Source organism: Halyomorpha halys, unplaced genomic scaffold, assembly GCF_000696795.3.
Source record: "Halyomorpha halys isolate HHAL.00 unplaced genomic scaffold, Hhal_1.1 Scaffold448.1, whole genome shotgun sequence".
Classification (NCBI taxonomy): Eukaryota; Metazoa; Arthropoda; class Insecta; order Hemiptera; family Pentatomidae; genus Halyomorpha; species Halyomorpha halys.
The window spans coordinates 1078772-1096265 of record NW_027107821.1 but is presented as its reverse complement, the minus strand read 5'-3'; the positions used below and the strand labels follow the sequence as shown (position 1 = coordinate 1096265).

Genomic DNA, 17494 nt, shown 5'->3' with positions numbered 1-17494 from the left:
TTTGACCTTTATCCTTTACTAGTTGATAGTGGTGAAATAAGCTAAATCATGAAAGTTAAATATAATTTATTACAATAAACAACTATAAATATTTTAATAATTAAATTGCTTGTAAAAATATAACACTTAAATTTAACATTAAACATGAACTCTTATCAAAAGAAAACATAAATATATAATATTTTCCCTTCAACTAAGCAGATACATAGGGGTGTACACGGTACACAATTATCAGTCAGCATAAATATTTTGAGATTTAATCTATTAATTACAATCTATATTAGCTAATGCTACATTGGAAAGCATATTGTCAGCTTGCAAGTAAAAATAGTTAAATTAAAAAGTGAGTCGAGAATAGGAATTTTTTTTAAAAAACCTTTAAAAGTTTTTAAATTATTCAATAATTTTTTTTCTCAGTAGAAGTTTCTTCTCAATGCTATTTGAACAATTAAGCTCACACTGACATTTTTACTGTTTAATAATAAAATTGGTCTATTTTACATACAAGCCAATAATATACAGATCTTCACAAGTTGACTACTAAGAGATAACTTATAGTTCGCCTTACTGTCAGAGACACCAAATATGAGATAACTTGTAGTTTGCGTACTAGACTAGGAGCTATCTCATAATTGGTTAACCTTTAATAATATGATAGGATTCAATTAAATAAGCTTTCTACACTGGAATCCTGAGAAGCATATATAAATGTGTTAATATAAATATATAAATAGGATAACTACAGAAAATGGGAATTAACCACTTAGATCCTTAAAGAAACTTAAACTAAATTATAAAAATATTTTACCACATCTAGCAATTTTATCCAATAAAATATACATATTTGCATATATTAACTTCATTTAATAAAAATATTTACATTATTAATACTTTTGGAAGTGACAGAATATAATAAATATTACAAGATTATATGAATATTTAACTATTATAAATATATAAAAAAAAGTGCAGCCAGCTAAACCTCACTCAATAATAATAAATTACTAATTTTCTAATATGTTTAAAAATATTACATACATAGTAATGAAGGAAAAATTGTTCTAAATGACATAAAATTCAGTAAATACTTAATTTCTTTGAGAACAATTGTTAGTCTAGGACAGATCACTTTACTTAAAAGTTGACAGAGGAACCCATTGTTTAAAAAAAAAAAAAAGCTAGGATTTCATTACGAAGCCGTACAATATACTTGACTGGAATAGGGCTTCATCCCAAAACTAGTTAAATATTCATGAAAATATTGAAATAAGGTTTAATAAAACCCCAAGATATACTGTATACACAAGGTGTGGTTAGGGAGGTGGCTAGCCGAAATAGTAAATGACATAAAAGGTTTGCAAGCTAATTCGATAAAAAGAGTTAAAGTAGACTATTTTTAAGTTTATTATAAGTTCAATTAACCAACAAAAATTAAGTCAAACTCAAAGTTAAAAGCTGTATTTATTCTATTTCATTATGATTTTATGCTGACTTTGGTCAGATAAAGTTCAAATTATAAGCTTTGAGGGGTGAAGAGGAGTTAATGCTAGGACAATAAGTAACACTATACTAATGAAAGGTCTTTAGAAACATTTTTAAGTCATTTGTAAAATACTTAAAAAAAAAAAAGTCTCATTTCAAAACGTTTCAATATTTTCTGAGAAATACATTTTGATGTTATGTTATGAAACATTGAAATTAATGGGTTGCACACAAGAAAAACAATTAAGAAACAGTTTCAACAATTTATTAATGAAATAGCCACCGCTTCAACCCCACATTCCAGGTCTTCATAAAAGCTAAAAAGATACTGAGTTGTTCATAACTCCTTTATTTTTTGTTCAATTCCCACGTTATTATAAATGTTGATAAGCTGAATTTTACCTATATTCCCACCATTTAGATTTAACACCGATAAAAGGATATATTGGTTTCAAATATAGAAAAACATATCAAAGGTTTTATTTTACATCTCCGGTTCTATGTTTAATTAGATCTGGTTTGTGCCTTTTGGGGGTGCAGTTTAAAGAGCCCTAAACCACACTTAAGTTTAGTGGAGATAGGTTGAACCGTGTTGTAGTTACTTCTATTTTTTTGTTTTATCAAAAGAAATCAAGATGAAAAGTTAGGGCAAAAAAATTTTATTTTGTGATTTTTTTTTTTTAATTCTTAGATAAGTGTCTCTTGAAGTACTATATGAAGTTGATTTCACTCCTAAAAATCTTTTACCCCATTTAGATTTAATGCCGATAAAAGGGCGGTATATTGGTTTCGAATTAAGAAAAAAATTTCAAACATTTTATTGTATATCACCTGTTCTAATTTCTTTAAATAGATCCAGTTTGTGACCTTTGGTGCAGTTTACAGAGCCCTAAACCACTCTCTAGTTTTTTATAGAATGGTTAAGTCATGTTGAGGTAACTTCTATTTGTTTACCATATATTTTTATTATATAATGTTATTTACCACTAAATAAATAGATATAATAAACAATTAATTAAATCCTATGTGTGAATAACTAAATATATTAATTTATATCGAACTTTCAATTGTATTCAATTAATCTATCCTACAACCCTAAATCTAAAAATAGTGTGAAGCATTGCTGATCTGCTAGTGTGTGTGACATGCAAATAAAACAGAGATGATGGTGAAAGCACAGAAAGACATCCAAATGAAAAATAAATCAAGAATAGTAAAGTAGTTTAAGATAAATACCTAAAGATATATTAACTGAAATAGTAATGAGTGATAAATTGATTAAAAAGAATATATATTACCAAACTGATATAATTACTAACCAAGAAGAATATATATTAACTGGCATAGTAATTAATAGTGATCAGATAAATTAATAATACAGAGGTTGCAGTAATTGATACAATATAGAAATATTTATTTCTGTTTCATTTACATGTCACTTCTATAATATAACTTCAGCTTTATTACACATATTCCATACGTTTTTATTTTAGCTCTGATGAAGAAATGCAATGAGAGTTGAAACATTGCCTTTAAATAAACAGTTAAAACTATTTTTTAATTGAAATTAATGGCATGTATTCTTATTTTAGACTGATAATTCAAATTTGACCTCATAAAAATATAATTTTAAAGGTATAGACAAATTAAACAACGTGTAATGTGGGAAAAAGTATTTAAAAATTTCTACCAACAAAAATCCCTATTTTTTCTAGTCTAAATGTACATGTTATTATAAATACTGTTGACCAAAAATATTTTCTGATATTGTATAGGTGACAGATAAAACGGAATACGATTTAGATTAAAAATGAGCGAAACAATAATATCAATTATTTTACAACCTATTTATTCAAAATAAATAACTAGAAAAAAAATTAAACTTTTTTCTTAAACATAAAGTATAAAACCATTTCTTATAAACAGTTCTGTCAGAATAGTTTTAAATAAGTACATATGTAAAAAGGGTCAATTTGACTATTTTCAGTAGAGTATAGACGTACTTTATATTACATGTAAGATTTTTTTTGGATGACATAAGAACAATATGTTTCTATTCTTACAAATCCAGAACATTCCTGATTCAGTTTCTCGTCGTTAAACTCATCAGTATCGAAGACTATTCCAGAAAAAAGTACCAAATTTGTTGAATTTCCCCTTTTTGCAGAACACCAACAATATATTTAGTTTTTATAAATAAATAATATAAGGATTTTTCCCGTAAGTGAGGTCATGGTTGCAAAAAAAATCAATCATGGTAGTAAAAATTATTATAACTAACATAGATCACAGTTACACAATCACTAACAGGCACTTCTGGTTAATAGTAATATTGCTAGAAATAATTATTATAATTCGATTACATAGAACATGTTTGGAGGACTAACAGTTACAAAATCTCCGAGTTTGGTGAACTTTCAAAAATGGCTTGTATTTATGCCGCAAATTAAATTTTAAAAACATAACCGGTGGGATCACAGATAAGTTAGCAAACAGACTTAAAAGACATGATAAAAAAATATTCTTTATCCTAGGATATAAAAGGAAAAATGATAATCCACCAGCCCTTACATAAGTGAGCAAATGAGCAGTTGTTTAAAATCATCATAAAAATGTATGAAGCTCCTAAAAAGATATTGAGAAAAGCAAAAACACACCAGTATAGAACCTTTTAATTGAAAGTAGATAATTATAACCGAAATGAGTGACAATGCAATATTATAAGTTGTTAGGGGTACAAGGAGGGTCTATTTATGATAATTTGTTCTTCTCAACTATAGGTTAAATCTGAGAAAAAAGAAATTCAGTTTCAGTATTGCAAATTACTTTATAATCAATAGATAATAAAGCAAACTATGTTAGATCATAATCTAAGACTAAATTTTTGAGAAATAATACGTTGCTAGGCCTTATTATAAGAATCATTTACTAAATATCATTCTAAATTAGTAGGTCACATATAAAAGAATGGTAAGCCAATTGTACATATATTGTTTAAGTACATTAAAAAAACATTCTATTTATAGTTAAAAATAAAAAGTGACTTTCCCCACTTTCATTCTCATTACCAGTTAAATTTTCTGTTACTATTAAACATAATTAAAAAAAAAAATAACGATCTAAAAAAATACTACCTAGATAAATACTAAATACTACCTAGATAAATAATAAATATTACCTAGTTAAATAATAAATGTATAATATACATAAATCACTTAAGTGCATTTACAAAACATTTAATTTATTGCAAGAAATAAAAAGTGACATGCCTCTTTCACTCATCATTTCAATTAATAGTGAAATGATTTAGGTATTTTTATTGCATAAAAATTTGGTCTCTGATTATTAATTGTAGATATTTTTATACTCAATGTCATATAATCCACCCCTTTTCAAATCAAATAAGATAGCTATTAAATTAAGTAAGGAGTGTGGCTTAGTGGTAAGGGGTTGTATTACCTACCAACTTCAAGAACCCGGGGGGTTTGAAAACTGCTGTGGCTGATAATTATTAATTCTGTTACTGTACACGTGAGTCAACAGTGTGGATTTAAGGAGTCCACACAGCATCATAAAATGGGAACTCATAATAGGGGAAAAATCAGGCAGTTGAGCATGATCATGAACAAATTACCTCCTTGTACATCCATTGTTCAAAAAATAGTACTTCTTTACAAAGTATTGTGGCTGAACATATTAAATAAGGTAAGCTCAGAGAATATTTGTGATGATTTGTGGTTTGGAAGATATTCACTGGGTTAAAAAAAATATGTTATTATAATTATTAACTCATTTAAGTTAATTAATATACAGAAAAAATAAAATATAAAAATAAAAAATTCAGTCTAAGTGAAATAAAAATTTTAGCCTATAGTTAGATAAACAACTAGGATATTTCATAAAACAGTTGTGAAAGAAACAGAAAATAATAGAAAAAAAAATCATAAGAACATACAAATAATACACATATCAACTACCTAACTTTGCTCGACTAATTGGCGCAGAATCTACATTTTGTTAATACAGTTTAAATATAACTGTTACTTAGAATAAATTATATTATATACAATTAATATTGAATATATCTAAGACATAATTACTTTTATAGTACCTAACTTAAAATATTTAATTTTGATTTTTTTCTTTTAAATTAAAGCAGGATTTTTTATAATAAAATAAACTAATATTCTTGATAATCAACAAAGATAATTTGCACATAGAAATAAGTTTAGATGCAGTAAGGGTATTTAACTGTAACATTAAATAAATAATATTTTTAAAAAAGTAATCAGATGTCTACACTTAAAAATAACTTAAATTAATGGCAATGAGAAATGAGACAAAGAATTATATTTTAGCTCTGATTGAAATATGCTGAAAAATTAAGTTGTCCAACTCAAGAAATAAAAATACAAGAGGAAATAGAACTATTATCAGTAAGACATGTAAAAGCAGATAATATGTGTGAAACTATTTTGTCCCTGGAAAAAAAACTACTAAAATACAGACTGTTCAAAAGAATAGAATTTTCTAAGAGTACTGATATATACCAAAAAGAACAAAATCCATTTTTTTATAACAATGGCTATTCCACTCTCCATATCATTTTTGTGGATATAGATCCAACTGGTAATGGTGGTACAATAAATTTAGTTTTTAAAATTAAAACATTTTCAAATAATAAAACAATATAATTTATAACTAAACTTTTTTTTAAAAAATTATAAAATTTTTATGGCCACCATGTTATAGTTGCAATGCCAAGTAGCAAAATTTGGACATTTAGAGTATTGTTGCATTCTAACATGCAATTTCTATTCCCTTCACGATACCAAAAATACCTAATTGAACATTAGGCTCGGTGATAGTTCAATAGCTATGACTATCGATAATTTCAACAATATTACCTGACAACTATCAATATTATTGATAAATATTCTTATGATTCCTAGTCAGATTTATTCCTTATCTTAAGCTGGGTGCTTTTAAAGTTCATTGAGCAGAACTATCACACATGATAATTTGCTATTAATAATTGTATATCAGTACTAAAAAATGCACTCGTATTGATTAGTGATCAAGGAGGCAAGGCAAGACTTTATAATGTACAACTTAACCAAAATCTTTCTTTATTTTTATTTAATTTTCTATAATTATATAATTTAATTTTTTAAGTCTTATTTCTTTCGATACCAAAAGAATAAATTTTTGAGAAACAGTGTTATGTCAACAATGCCATCAATAATCGTTTTGATAGTCTAACAACTATTAATAAGCTTTATGGTAGTCACTAATATCGATAGTGTTATTGAACTATTGCCAAATCTATGGAATATGTGACATCACTAGTTAAAAATATAAAATTAACAATTGAGATATATCAAAACTAGAAATTAACTGCTAACTTACACCTGCAACTAATTAAAAATAATTCAAACTTGCTTCTTTCAGAAATTTTCAGATATGCCACTTTGGTATTCCTCAAACGATATTTATACAGTAAATAAATGTTTGTATGTAAACATTCAAAACTGAAAAATAACAAAATTCATACATATAAAGAGAGAAACTAAAAATATGGAAGCTTACGTTATTTATTCAGTCCTCTGCAAAATTCCATGAAGTGGGTGTAAATAATAGGCCATGTGTATTGGAGGACTTGGATAGGAGGGTGGAGGGCTTGGATAAGAGGGCGGAGGTTGAACCCTGAAAGTGTCATCCTCAGGCAACTTATAGGGAGGAGGCGGGGGTTGTGGTGGTGCACATTCTATATAAGGAGGAGGAGGAAGAGGAGGTGGAGGGGAGACCAAAGAGGTATCCTGGGCTACGGAGATGTTTTCAGATGCACTGGCTACTGGTGACGGTCGACTTTTATGCCTACGCTTCATGTGCTTGTTATAGTTAGCCCAATTGGTGAACTCCCGACGACATTCTCCACAACTGTAAGGCCTTTCTCCAGTGTGTTGTCGCCGATGAACCTAAAAATAAACATAATAGAGCTCCCGTTTTTACCAAACAGAAAAATAAAAGTGAATGTTCACAAAAGCATGAAAACAAATATTTGGATGGACAATCTTAACAATATAAAGAATAATCAAACTTACTGGTACTGGTTATGATTGGGGGAACAAGTCCTTCCAATTGTCCTGGACAAGTTTGTCCTTTTTGCCAACCCCCAGACAGACCAATGGAATGACTCTTTTTATAACTTTTATTCCTCTATATTGAACCTTTTTGACTTTCTAATGAAATTTAAAAGGAATACCCAGTCTATAGAGGAAGCCTCATTTTGTAGGATTCCATCAGAGCCTTGAAGCCTATATCTTAGTGATTCGTACCGGTCGCAATCTGCTGCTGAAACCTGTCCAAATAAGCAGCAGGTTTCATCTTGAACTACTCCACAAATCTTAAGATGCCTTTTAAGTCTGCAATAACCAGTAAGAACTCCTATTAGCAATCAGAGTTTGTTTCTGTTTAAGCCTAGCAGCCACTTAGTTCTAGAAGTAGAGGGTTTAATTATTAGTATCTTGGCCTGTCTTAGCCCTATACATTCCCTCCACTCCTTGCCTGCTATCTTCTATGTCAGGTCAAGAACTTTTTTGCACTGATGCCTTTTAGAGTTGCTTAGGAATGGTTCTGGCCCCATAGGAGGGTGCTTAGCCCTGTTTCTAGCGTACTGGTTAGCTTTTTCATTACCAGTGATTCCCTTATGTCCAGAGACCCCACTAACTTACGCTTCTTTGAGGTTGCCAATTACTCTAATAGCTTGTTAGCACTCTCTCACCAATGTAGAGGTGACTTTCGGTGATTCAAAGGCTTAAAGGGCATCTGCCTATCTATCTAGATGCATATCAATCTAAACTATCTGAAAATATGATGATACCTGTCCTTTCACAGCTGATGACTTCAGGGCATGTAGCTGCTAACAGAATATCACACACTTCTGCCTAAAAAACAGTCGAGTATTTGCTTAGTGAGAAACATAGTTCTATGCCCAAGTCTTCTATATAGACTACAGCCCCCATTAGACCAACTGAATCCTTTCTTGATCCATTAGCGAAACAGGGCAGATAATCTCCTAGGGTTCCTACTGAACCTTGCACCCAATCCTGTCTTTGGGTATAGGCAACTAATTTTGGTGTCCAGAGTAGGTGTTTTATCTAGCGGTGGTGAGCTGTATCGTAATATTGGTAACTCGCATTCCACCACTTTAGCTATTGTAGAATGACCAATATATTCTCCAATCTTTTTCTACTGTCTATTTTCTTTCATTCTTAAATAAGAAGACTTCTAATGCCTTAGTTGGTGTTGTGTAAAATGTTCCTGTTATGCCAATACAGGCTATGCCAATACTATCCTTTGGATCCCTATGTATTTGACTTACAATCATTATTTGTCCAAATCACTTCGAAATAGATTACCTTGTCTCTAAGGTATTAGGGGGGGGGGAGGGAGTATGAAAGATAAACACCCTAGGAAATCTTGGTTAACTATCTCAGGCAGCTAGCCACATTATTCTGATAATACAGTCACACTAGACTCCTTTATTTAAAGAGAAAACATGCTAAATAAGTCTTTTCAGTCACAAATTATTGCTTATAAATCAAACCCTCCAATGACTGCTGCTAAGAGCCAAATATCCAGTCATAGATTACACTTTTTTTTATTGGTTCAAGTCTCCCATTGAGGACCTATACAGCCCTAGAGTGGGTATGTCAAGATTCATCCGGGGCTGCCGAGAAAGAAATTTGGACTGATCCAGGTTGAAATTGAACCCATGACCTTCAGAATCAACCGCTCCAGAACCTATCCCCAACCTGCTCAGCTGTTAACTAAAATTAAAATAAAGATTTATTTCGATGAGCAAAATATCATAGAAACTCTCAACACCATTATTAATTATTATTTTGAAAATGGAATGTCTATGAAACTCACGACTAAAATTAATTAAAACTGGGACAATTCAAACTTCAGAAAACAAATGAAAATGACCCAAGCTTTTTCTAAACCAAAGAATAGAGATCAGATGGTGATTAATCATTATAATTTAATTGAAACAAGCTTCCATGCTCTACACATACTTATGGTTAATATTATAACAGGTTTATGGGTAATATTCAGGCATTGGAATTACACTTTTTTTTTTTAATATTTATTTATTGCTATTTACAACTGTACATTATAATACATTTAGTAAATCTGATCTAAGTTAAATTGGAGTGTTACAGGCGTGTAGAGAAACTACCCATTGGTAGCACTCTAGGACTTACACTTAAAGTGAATTTATTTATTTATTGCAGTGATAAACTTTATAATAGTTAAATTTCAGCATGAGGAGTTGTGTACAAACTATGGCTAATCTTTGTAAGATTTTTAACTAAACATTTAACTTGGCTCTGAGCCATCAAACACAACAGTACACAAAACAATATCACTGCCATATATAAATAATAAACCATTTTAAGTTTCAGGATTACTAATAGCCATATAATTATTTTATGATATTGCTATATAATTTCAATCTGTCAAGAACTATAAAGGTAAAATAAGCCACTGATTATTTTTCTCCTATACATTTTAATCTAGAAAATAAATTTTGTAGGACTTGTCTATCTGATAGGTGAATTAAGAACTGTGAATGAGATCTTTAGCAAAATATTATCCTCAACATGATTCTTAATTAAAAACTTTTATATTGTAGACAAGGAGTCTGTATCTAGGTTAATCAATTAAAAAATTATATCTGAAAAGCAATATACATAACGTATAAGCATTTCTTCAAACTCAGCTAAAATTGTAAGGTTTTATGAGTAAGCTTTTCAGTAATTGAGAGGTGCAACAAATTTCAATCTAATGAGAAAAACCAACATTATCCCAGTTCAATTCATTCAATTTTTTTTAAATAAATAAAAATGTAACAATTGTATAAAAATAGAATCCTAACAAGGAGAAGAGCCTACTAAAAAAGATCAAATTTCCACTTACAGTTAAGATTCCTTTAAACCTGAAATTTTTGCCACAATATTCACATGAATAAGGCATTGCTCCAGTATGTATTCTATTGTGCTCCTTCAAAGCACCTCTTTCTCGGAATTGTTTACCACATACATCACACTGATGAGGCTTAACTCCAGTATGAACAGTTGAATGCTTTGCTAAAAGTCTTGCGGTTTTAAAACTAGAAATATAAAATTCCTAATGAAATATTTTTCTTATTAAAAAAAAATACATCTAAAATAATATAGTTAGTAAAACAAACCATTTGCCACAAACTTGACATGAATGAGGTTTCGCATCATTGTGAGCCAAAATGTGGTAGTCCAAACTACCTTTAGAAATAAAACGTTTCCCACAGATATCACAAATGAAATTTCTTTCACCTGTATGAAGTTTCATATGGGTTTCAACAGTGTGTTTAGAAGAAAACCTGAAACAGCAAATTCAATGAAGGAGAGAAAATGACGGATTATTTATCATATCTAGACTGATTACTTACACTTTCAAACATACAGAACAAGGATATTTTGGTTTAGCTTGTTCGGGTAGATGACATTTACTATGGAGATATAATGAACTGAATTGTTTAAATGCTTTGCCACACTGGGGGCAAACATGGGGCCTCTCTTCGCTATGTACAGTACTGTGTGACCGAAGTACTGTTTTTTGAGAAAAACATTTACCACATATATTACAACTGAAATATAAAAAATCAAAATTATTGTTATAGAAATGTTATACTAAATTATTTAGGTAATAATAAACCACAAGCAGTATAGGACTCCAACAGGAGTCTTGGCAGAAAAAAATAAATAAAGCACAATGTTGGTTGGTGATAACCAAAAATATTTAAGCACACTAGTTCAAGAGGACCCTGCACTACAATTGGAGATATATGCAACAAAGATAAATCAGCCTATCCCCTTTCTTTATTTTTGAAAATCTATTTATAGTATATAATATTTATAGTAATTTATGGTTCATTTAGTTAATTGTTTATTTCTGGCCAGACATATTGCTATGTATCACAATATGTTGTTTATTAAGGTTTTTCACCATCTGAAAATGTACTTCATCGCTGAAATGGCTTTTTTTGAAAAATCGGCATCCACTTGTTGATGTTCAATAATCCAATCAACTAATTATCTTTACTTAGCATAGTCATTAGCTTTCAGTTCTTGTGTCAATTGAAGTTTGTAATATTCGTCCATGATGTTGAATTGATGTTCCTGTACTTTCACCAACACTCTCATACTGCTTTGATATTGACATATGTACGGTTTTCAGCCCACCAGTGTGTTTAGTTATTGATCCAGTCTGCCTCAATTTCTCTTTTAACAGTTGACAAAGTTAAATCACTATTCTAACGATATTTTGTACAAAATATTCGACCTATGGCTGCCAAACTTTCATTAGTTTTAAAATATTAGTCAACAATGAAAACATGTTCATTGTATGACCATGAATGGGAGCAAATTTAAATCTTGAGTTAATTTTGGGACACTCTTTATTATTATGCTTAGTCAACAAGGAAAATCCAATTGAAAATTTAAAAGCAATTGATAAAGGATAATTTTTTATTTCAAAAGTACTCTTAAGATTTAAGGTAAGTATAAAATTTAGGGATAGAAAAGCACTAGATATTCTAACTAAGCTCTCCACTAAAGTCTAAAGTTATTTTAGCTATCAATTTTCTTTTTTCTATGCAAGATTTATAATGTTTCATGTCGAGACTAACACCTAGAGAACTTATTTAGTTTAATTTGTTACAATGAAAAATAATTAAATCAACTTAAAATATTTTAACATCGAAATTCATTCAGAATTTACCGATCAAAATTTTTGAGGAGACAGCAATTTTTGGTTTTGTAACACCACTGGAAAAAGGTACATGTCAATGATTTAAAGTAACACAACATATTTCAACAACCTTACACATGGGCAAAAAAAGTAATCAAAAACAGAGCTTTATTTCTTCTTCACTGTATTTAGAAAACAGTAAATATACCTTTAATATAGATTTGTGTTGTGCTTTAGTGAGATGATATACCTTTCTATAAATAAAATAATAAACATTTACAAGAAATTTTAGAAAAGTACATAGACCAAACAATACCAACGAAAGTACAATCAGTCAAAATTACTTCTCATATACTGAAACTCTAATAAACAAAAATAGCCCAAAAGTTTAGCAGTTTTTCAAGATGAAGGGTTACAGAGGTAGAAAGAATTGGAAACTAAAAATTTTCAACATTAAACCAATCAAAAACAACTAGACAACATATCAAAAAATTAAGACACCCAAATTTTTGTAGCCATTCAGCAATTTTTTGAACAATTTAACGGGACTACAATCAAATATCAATATCAAAATGGGCATCTCCTAAATAGGCACTGAGACAAATTTCAAAGTTTAGAGTTGGGCCAACATTTATTTATTTACATTTTTGTGTTATTAGTAAAAATTATGGTAAAAAATAGTTTATTATTATTATCATAAATTCCTAATTTCTGATTTATGTCACTTTGATCGTTGGCAATCTGGGAACTACCCAAGTCCCTTGTGAAAGTTGTGACAGGAATCCCAAGTATCTTAAACATACTTTATTTTATAAAGTTGTAATGAAAGAATAATAAAGATTTTAGGGTGTATTATTTACCTGTGCCTGAACCAAATCTACACTTTATTACTGATAAAATTGTGAAATTACAAAAATTAATGCTAGTTAATCCATACACAGGTATGTATGTTTTAAGCATATTTCATTTATTTGAAAATCTGTTCCCCACTAATTAGTCATCTAATGTATAATGCAAGGCAAGAATCATTATTATTGAATCTAATCATTATAAAAAAAAAAGTTGCGTATTACCTGTACTTTTTGGAACCAACATGTAGTTTTACATGTCTTGAAAAACTTCTATATCGAGTGTAAACTTTATTGCAATAGGTACATTTAAAGTTAGGTGCTTGGTTATGAACTTCTTGATAATGCAATTTCAATGATGATAATGATGAGAGCTCTTTGTCACAGTCTGAGCATTTCCAAACATAGTTCTCAAAAATTTCTAAAAATAGAATCTTCATTACAAATAAAACTATTATGTCAAAATACATCATTTTGGACTATAACTTTTTCTTTATAACAAAAACGAGATCTTTCAATTGGTGGAATCCACAAAGCTTTACTTTTATTTTATTTTTTTCCAAGTTTCACAATCAAAAAAGTATATTTTAAAAATATAAAACCTACATAATTATAAGTTAATGAAGTACTCCTTGTTATATAAATTAATTAATTGAAGTAATATTCAATTCCATTTTATTTCTGAAAGGAATAACTGAATTAGGAAAAGATTCATCTCGGAAAATAACATAATGGGTGATAATCCTCAAGCACTTCTCCAACATGGTAGGTGTATACAATCTTGTATTATCAAGGGTTATAATCTATACTAGGAGAGCATTGGCTAAGTAGTACTGCACTGTGCTACTAACTCCAAGGAACCGGGTTCGAATCCAGCTGTGGCAGATTAATATTCATTCTGTTACCGTAGCTGTGAGTCAACCCTATGCTCTCCTGATTCCATCCAACCTCATGAAATGGGTAACCTTAATTGAGGAGAATCAGGCAATCAAGCATGATTAAGACAAAATCTCCTCCTTGCACAACCATTAGTCTAGTAACAAGTACTACTTAAAAAAGTGCTGTACCCCTGACTCTTCATGGGTTGAAGGGATAAAGATGTATAATTATAATCTATACTATTAATATTACTAGTTTAATTGGATAACAGCAGTTAACTTTACTCGCTTAAGAGATGACAAACCCCCAGCAGATCATGTTCAGTGGAGATAGGGCTAAAATTCAAATAAATAGGAATTGTGTGATGTCATACTATAATGTACAACAATGCTTGACCATATCTCATTGTGTATGAGTAAACGTCAACCCACAATGTTAGAGTAATGCTTAAGAAATAGGGACCACAATTCTATTGGTTACCCATGAAATACATGATAACATACTTAAAAACTTATTTATATAATAAGTTTAATAGACTCAAATTAAATCTGAATAATATACTTTTTGATGAGTAACTTTTCGATGAGTTGGGAAAATCAAAGAGATCATCATCTAAGTCACTTCTTTCGTCATCTTGACTTTCACTTTTAATTTCTCTAGATTTTGATGGCTTTGTGATTTCAGTTTTTTCATTTCTGAAATTTTCAGTTAAAACATCATCAAAAGTATGTTTTTTAGGCCTCTTTTTTTTAAAGGCATTAGCACTACCTAGAAAAAAGATAACAGAGTAAGTAAACAATAAAAATCTTTAACTACCCAAATAATAATGATTAGATAGCACCAAATACCTCGATCGTCTAATAATACACAGTCAACATCATAATCCAAGTCATTTTTGGCATCAAAGTTCTAAAAAATTACACTGCGTTTAGTCTAAACAAAAAACTAATTTTCATACATCCAAACATAAAAACAATGGAATATACAGTTAACTGATAAATTTCGCTTCCTTTCTCAGATAGAGGAAAAATATTAAAAGGAGAAGAGTTATTCTGAATATCCTTCTTCTTGAAAATTTCCATTAAACAACTCTGGGATTGGTGGCATGAGCTGTAGAAACTGAAAAACTCTTCTAATTTTCCACAACAAACTAAGCAAATAGCTTTAGGCAGCAAATCTTCTGGACAAATCTAAATAAAGATTAATGATAATTAATACATTATTCAAATAACGTATAAATTGTTTTGACAACTTCATGAAAATTAGGTCTTTAGTTGAAAATGTTAGCTTTGTACAAACCCAAATTTGAAGACATTGTTTAATTTTCTCAACAAGATTGGTTTTTTCACTCTCTAGTTCAAAAAGTTTCACATAATTGTTACAGTCCGACGAACACAAGCGACAAATAGTGTCTGTCGCCATCACCACAAAAAACTATAATAAAAAAACAACTTAAGATTTTCTTTCAGTATATTACAACAAGACAATTCGCTAGACGAAATAATGTTGTCCATCATATTGAACATTAACAATCGTAATTGGTTGTTTTCAACTAAAGTTGACATTATTTATTAAATGACAACATTATAACAACTTTAAATTTGTAAATAACAATAATAATCAAACGTAACTAATTTCAACAATCGATATAATAACATAACTCGATTAAAAATTATCTAGTTAGTGTATATTCCTATCGATAATACTTTAATAAACTATATTTTAGAAACAAAATACGGATTGTCTTAGTGATATGATAATCATAACCGATAATAAATAATATCTAGTGATATTTTCGGGCGAAAGTTCCTAGTACCTCTTAGTTATTTGTTGTTGCTACATAAATATATTTATATGTAACATTCTATCGGCTGTCATATATTTCATTTGTAAAATAATTAGTTGCAACAATTTCTCAACTATAAAATTAATTGATAAATAAAGGTTCTATATATTTAAGGTTACGATTAGTTTGTTATCTGGTAACACTGGAGAGGAGGGGAAGGTTGGATTTCTGTAAACCAGTTGCCACTCGTTCCCTGACTGCCTTTAAATTCGGTTTGTGTTTTATCAAAGTCTTCATAACGATAAAATTATAGGTTTACATCATGAATATTACATCCGCAGGTATATATTTTACATTTCCATTCTTGTTTTACAGCATATTATTTAATAAAACGTTTTCTAAACTGATTCATCCTTCAAAATCACCTAGTCATGCTTTGTTTTCTTTTAATTTTATTCACTAATTTTCATGATATTATTGTATTTTCTTGTTATATTCACATTTTTCATTTTACTTTAAAGCTGAGATTATAGATTCTTCTCATTTACATTTTTTTGGCTTTGTTTATTTACCTTTACATTAGGTTATTTTATTTTCTAGCTGGGATTATATCCCTTCTTGAAGAGCCTATGCCAGAGCTTAAGGTTTTTGCATTGAAAAAGTTGAATTTAATAGTTGATGAATTTTGGCCTGAAATTTCTGAAGCAATTGAGAAAATGTAAGTTGAATGTCAATTATTTGCACAATGAGTGATAACATGTAAATGTATTTTTGTTAGTAGATCTAAAATCACTTTTCATTTTTTATCGATTACAGTGAAGTTTTACATGAAGACAAAAATTTTTCTCAGCATGATTTAGCAGCTCTTGTTGCCAGCAAAGTATTTTATCATTTAGGATCATTCAGTGATTCTCTTACATATGCTCTTGGAGCAGGTCGTTTATTTGATGTTAATTCTAGATCTGAATATGTTGACACAATCATAGGTATGATATTATTATAAAATATTTTAAATTATCTTTTAAGTTTTATTATATCTTAGTGTCATTCTTTATTTAATTTAAATTTTTAGCCAAATGCATTGATCATTACACAACGCTCAGAATCCATAACTTAGAAAATCCTGATGATGTACAACCCATTGATGCCCGTTTAGAAGCTATTGTGGATAGAATGTTTCAGAGATGTCTTGAAGAAGGACAGTATCGTCAAGCTCTTGGAATTGCACTTGAAACAAGACGAATGGATGTTTTTGAAAAATCTATCATGCAATCTGTAATTTAATAAAACATTATTAGTCTTGGTTTTGTTTTTTTATTATGATTTTGTTTTTATAATTTTAATTTTTTGGTTATCAGGATGATATACCTGGAATGCTTCTCTACGCTTTCCAAGTTTCCATGGCTTTGCTTCAAAATCGTGGTTTTCGAAACACAGTTTTAAGAAGTCTTGTGAGCTTGTATCGAAATTTGAATATCCCTGATTATGTGAATATGGTTCAGTGTCTGATATTTCTTGATGATGCTCTGTCAATAGCCCAAGTACTGGAGAAGCTCTGCAAGGAGAGTGAGGTATAGCATATTTATATTTGAGATTTTCATCAATATTATTTATCATTTTGACTGTATAGTTTCCATGTTTGTACTTTTAAGGTTGTATAATGTTTTTTGCTGTTATCTATTTCCTAGTCTTATCAATCTAT

At 29.4% G+C, this 17494-nt stretch overlaps 2 protein-coding genes across 3 annotated transcripts in view; one reads left to right on the top strand and one right to left on the bottom strand.

Annotated features, from left to right (window-relative positions):
- Positions 1-49: 49 nt before the first annotated feature.
- LOC106682861 (zinc finger protein 253) lies at positions 50-15632 on the bottom strand. 2 transcript variants are annotated; one of them, XM_014423946.2, is made up of 10 exons: positions 15306-15632; positions 14993-15196; positions 14855-14915; positions 14568-14774; positions 13353-13548; positions 10979-11176; positions 10742-10909; positions 10468-10660; positions 7072-7460; positions 50-4269 (listed from the first exon to the last, which is right to left on the bottom strand). In XM_014423946.2, exons 1-9 carry the CDS (start codon positions 15426-15428, stop codon positions 7077-7079), a joined length of 1734 nt encoding a protein of 577 aa, XP_014279432.1. In that variant the 5' UTR covers positions 15429-15632; the 3' UTR covers positions 50-4269; positions 7072-7076. The 2 variants fall into 2 exon arrangements, with proteins under 2 accessions (XP_014279432.1, XP_014279430.1); XM_014423944.3 differs by having other exon boundaries at positions 50-7460.
- A 343-nt stretch (positions 15633-15975) lies between these two features.
- The window catches only part of Rpn2 (Regulatory particle non-ATPase 2), a 440957-nt gene continuing 439438 nt past the window's right edge, over positions 15976-17494 (top strand). The window contains exons 1-5 of the mRNA XM_014423988.3: positions 15976-16133; positions 16393-16510; positions 16609-16778; positions 16865-17067; positions 17151-17363. Coding sequence (XP_014279474.1) covers positions 16115-16133; positions 16393-16510; positions 16609-16778; positions 16865-17067; positions 17151-17363 — 723 coding nt within the window. The 5' untranslated portion in view covers positions 15976-16114. The remainder of the gene's footprint in view (positions 16134-16392; positions 16511-16608; positions 16779-16864; positions 17068-17150; positions 17364-17494) is intronic.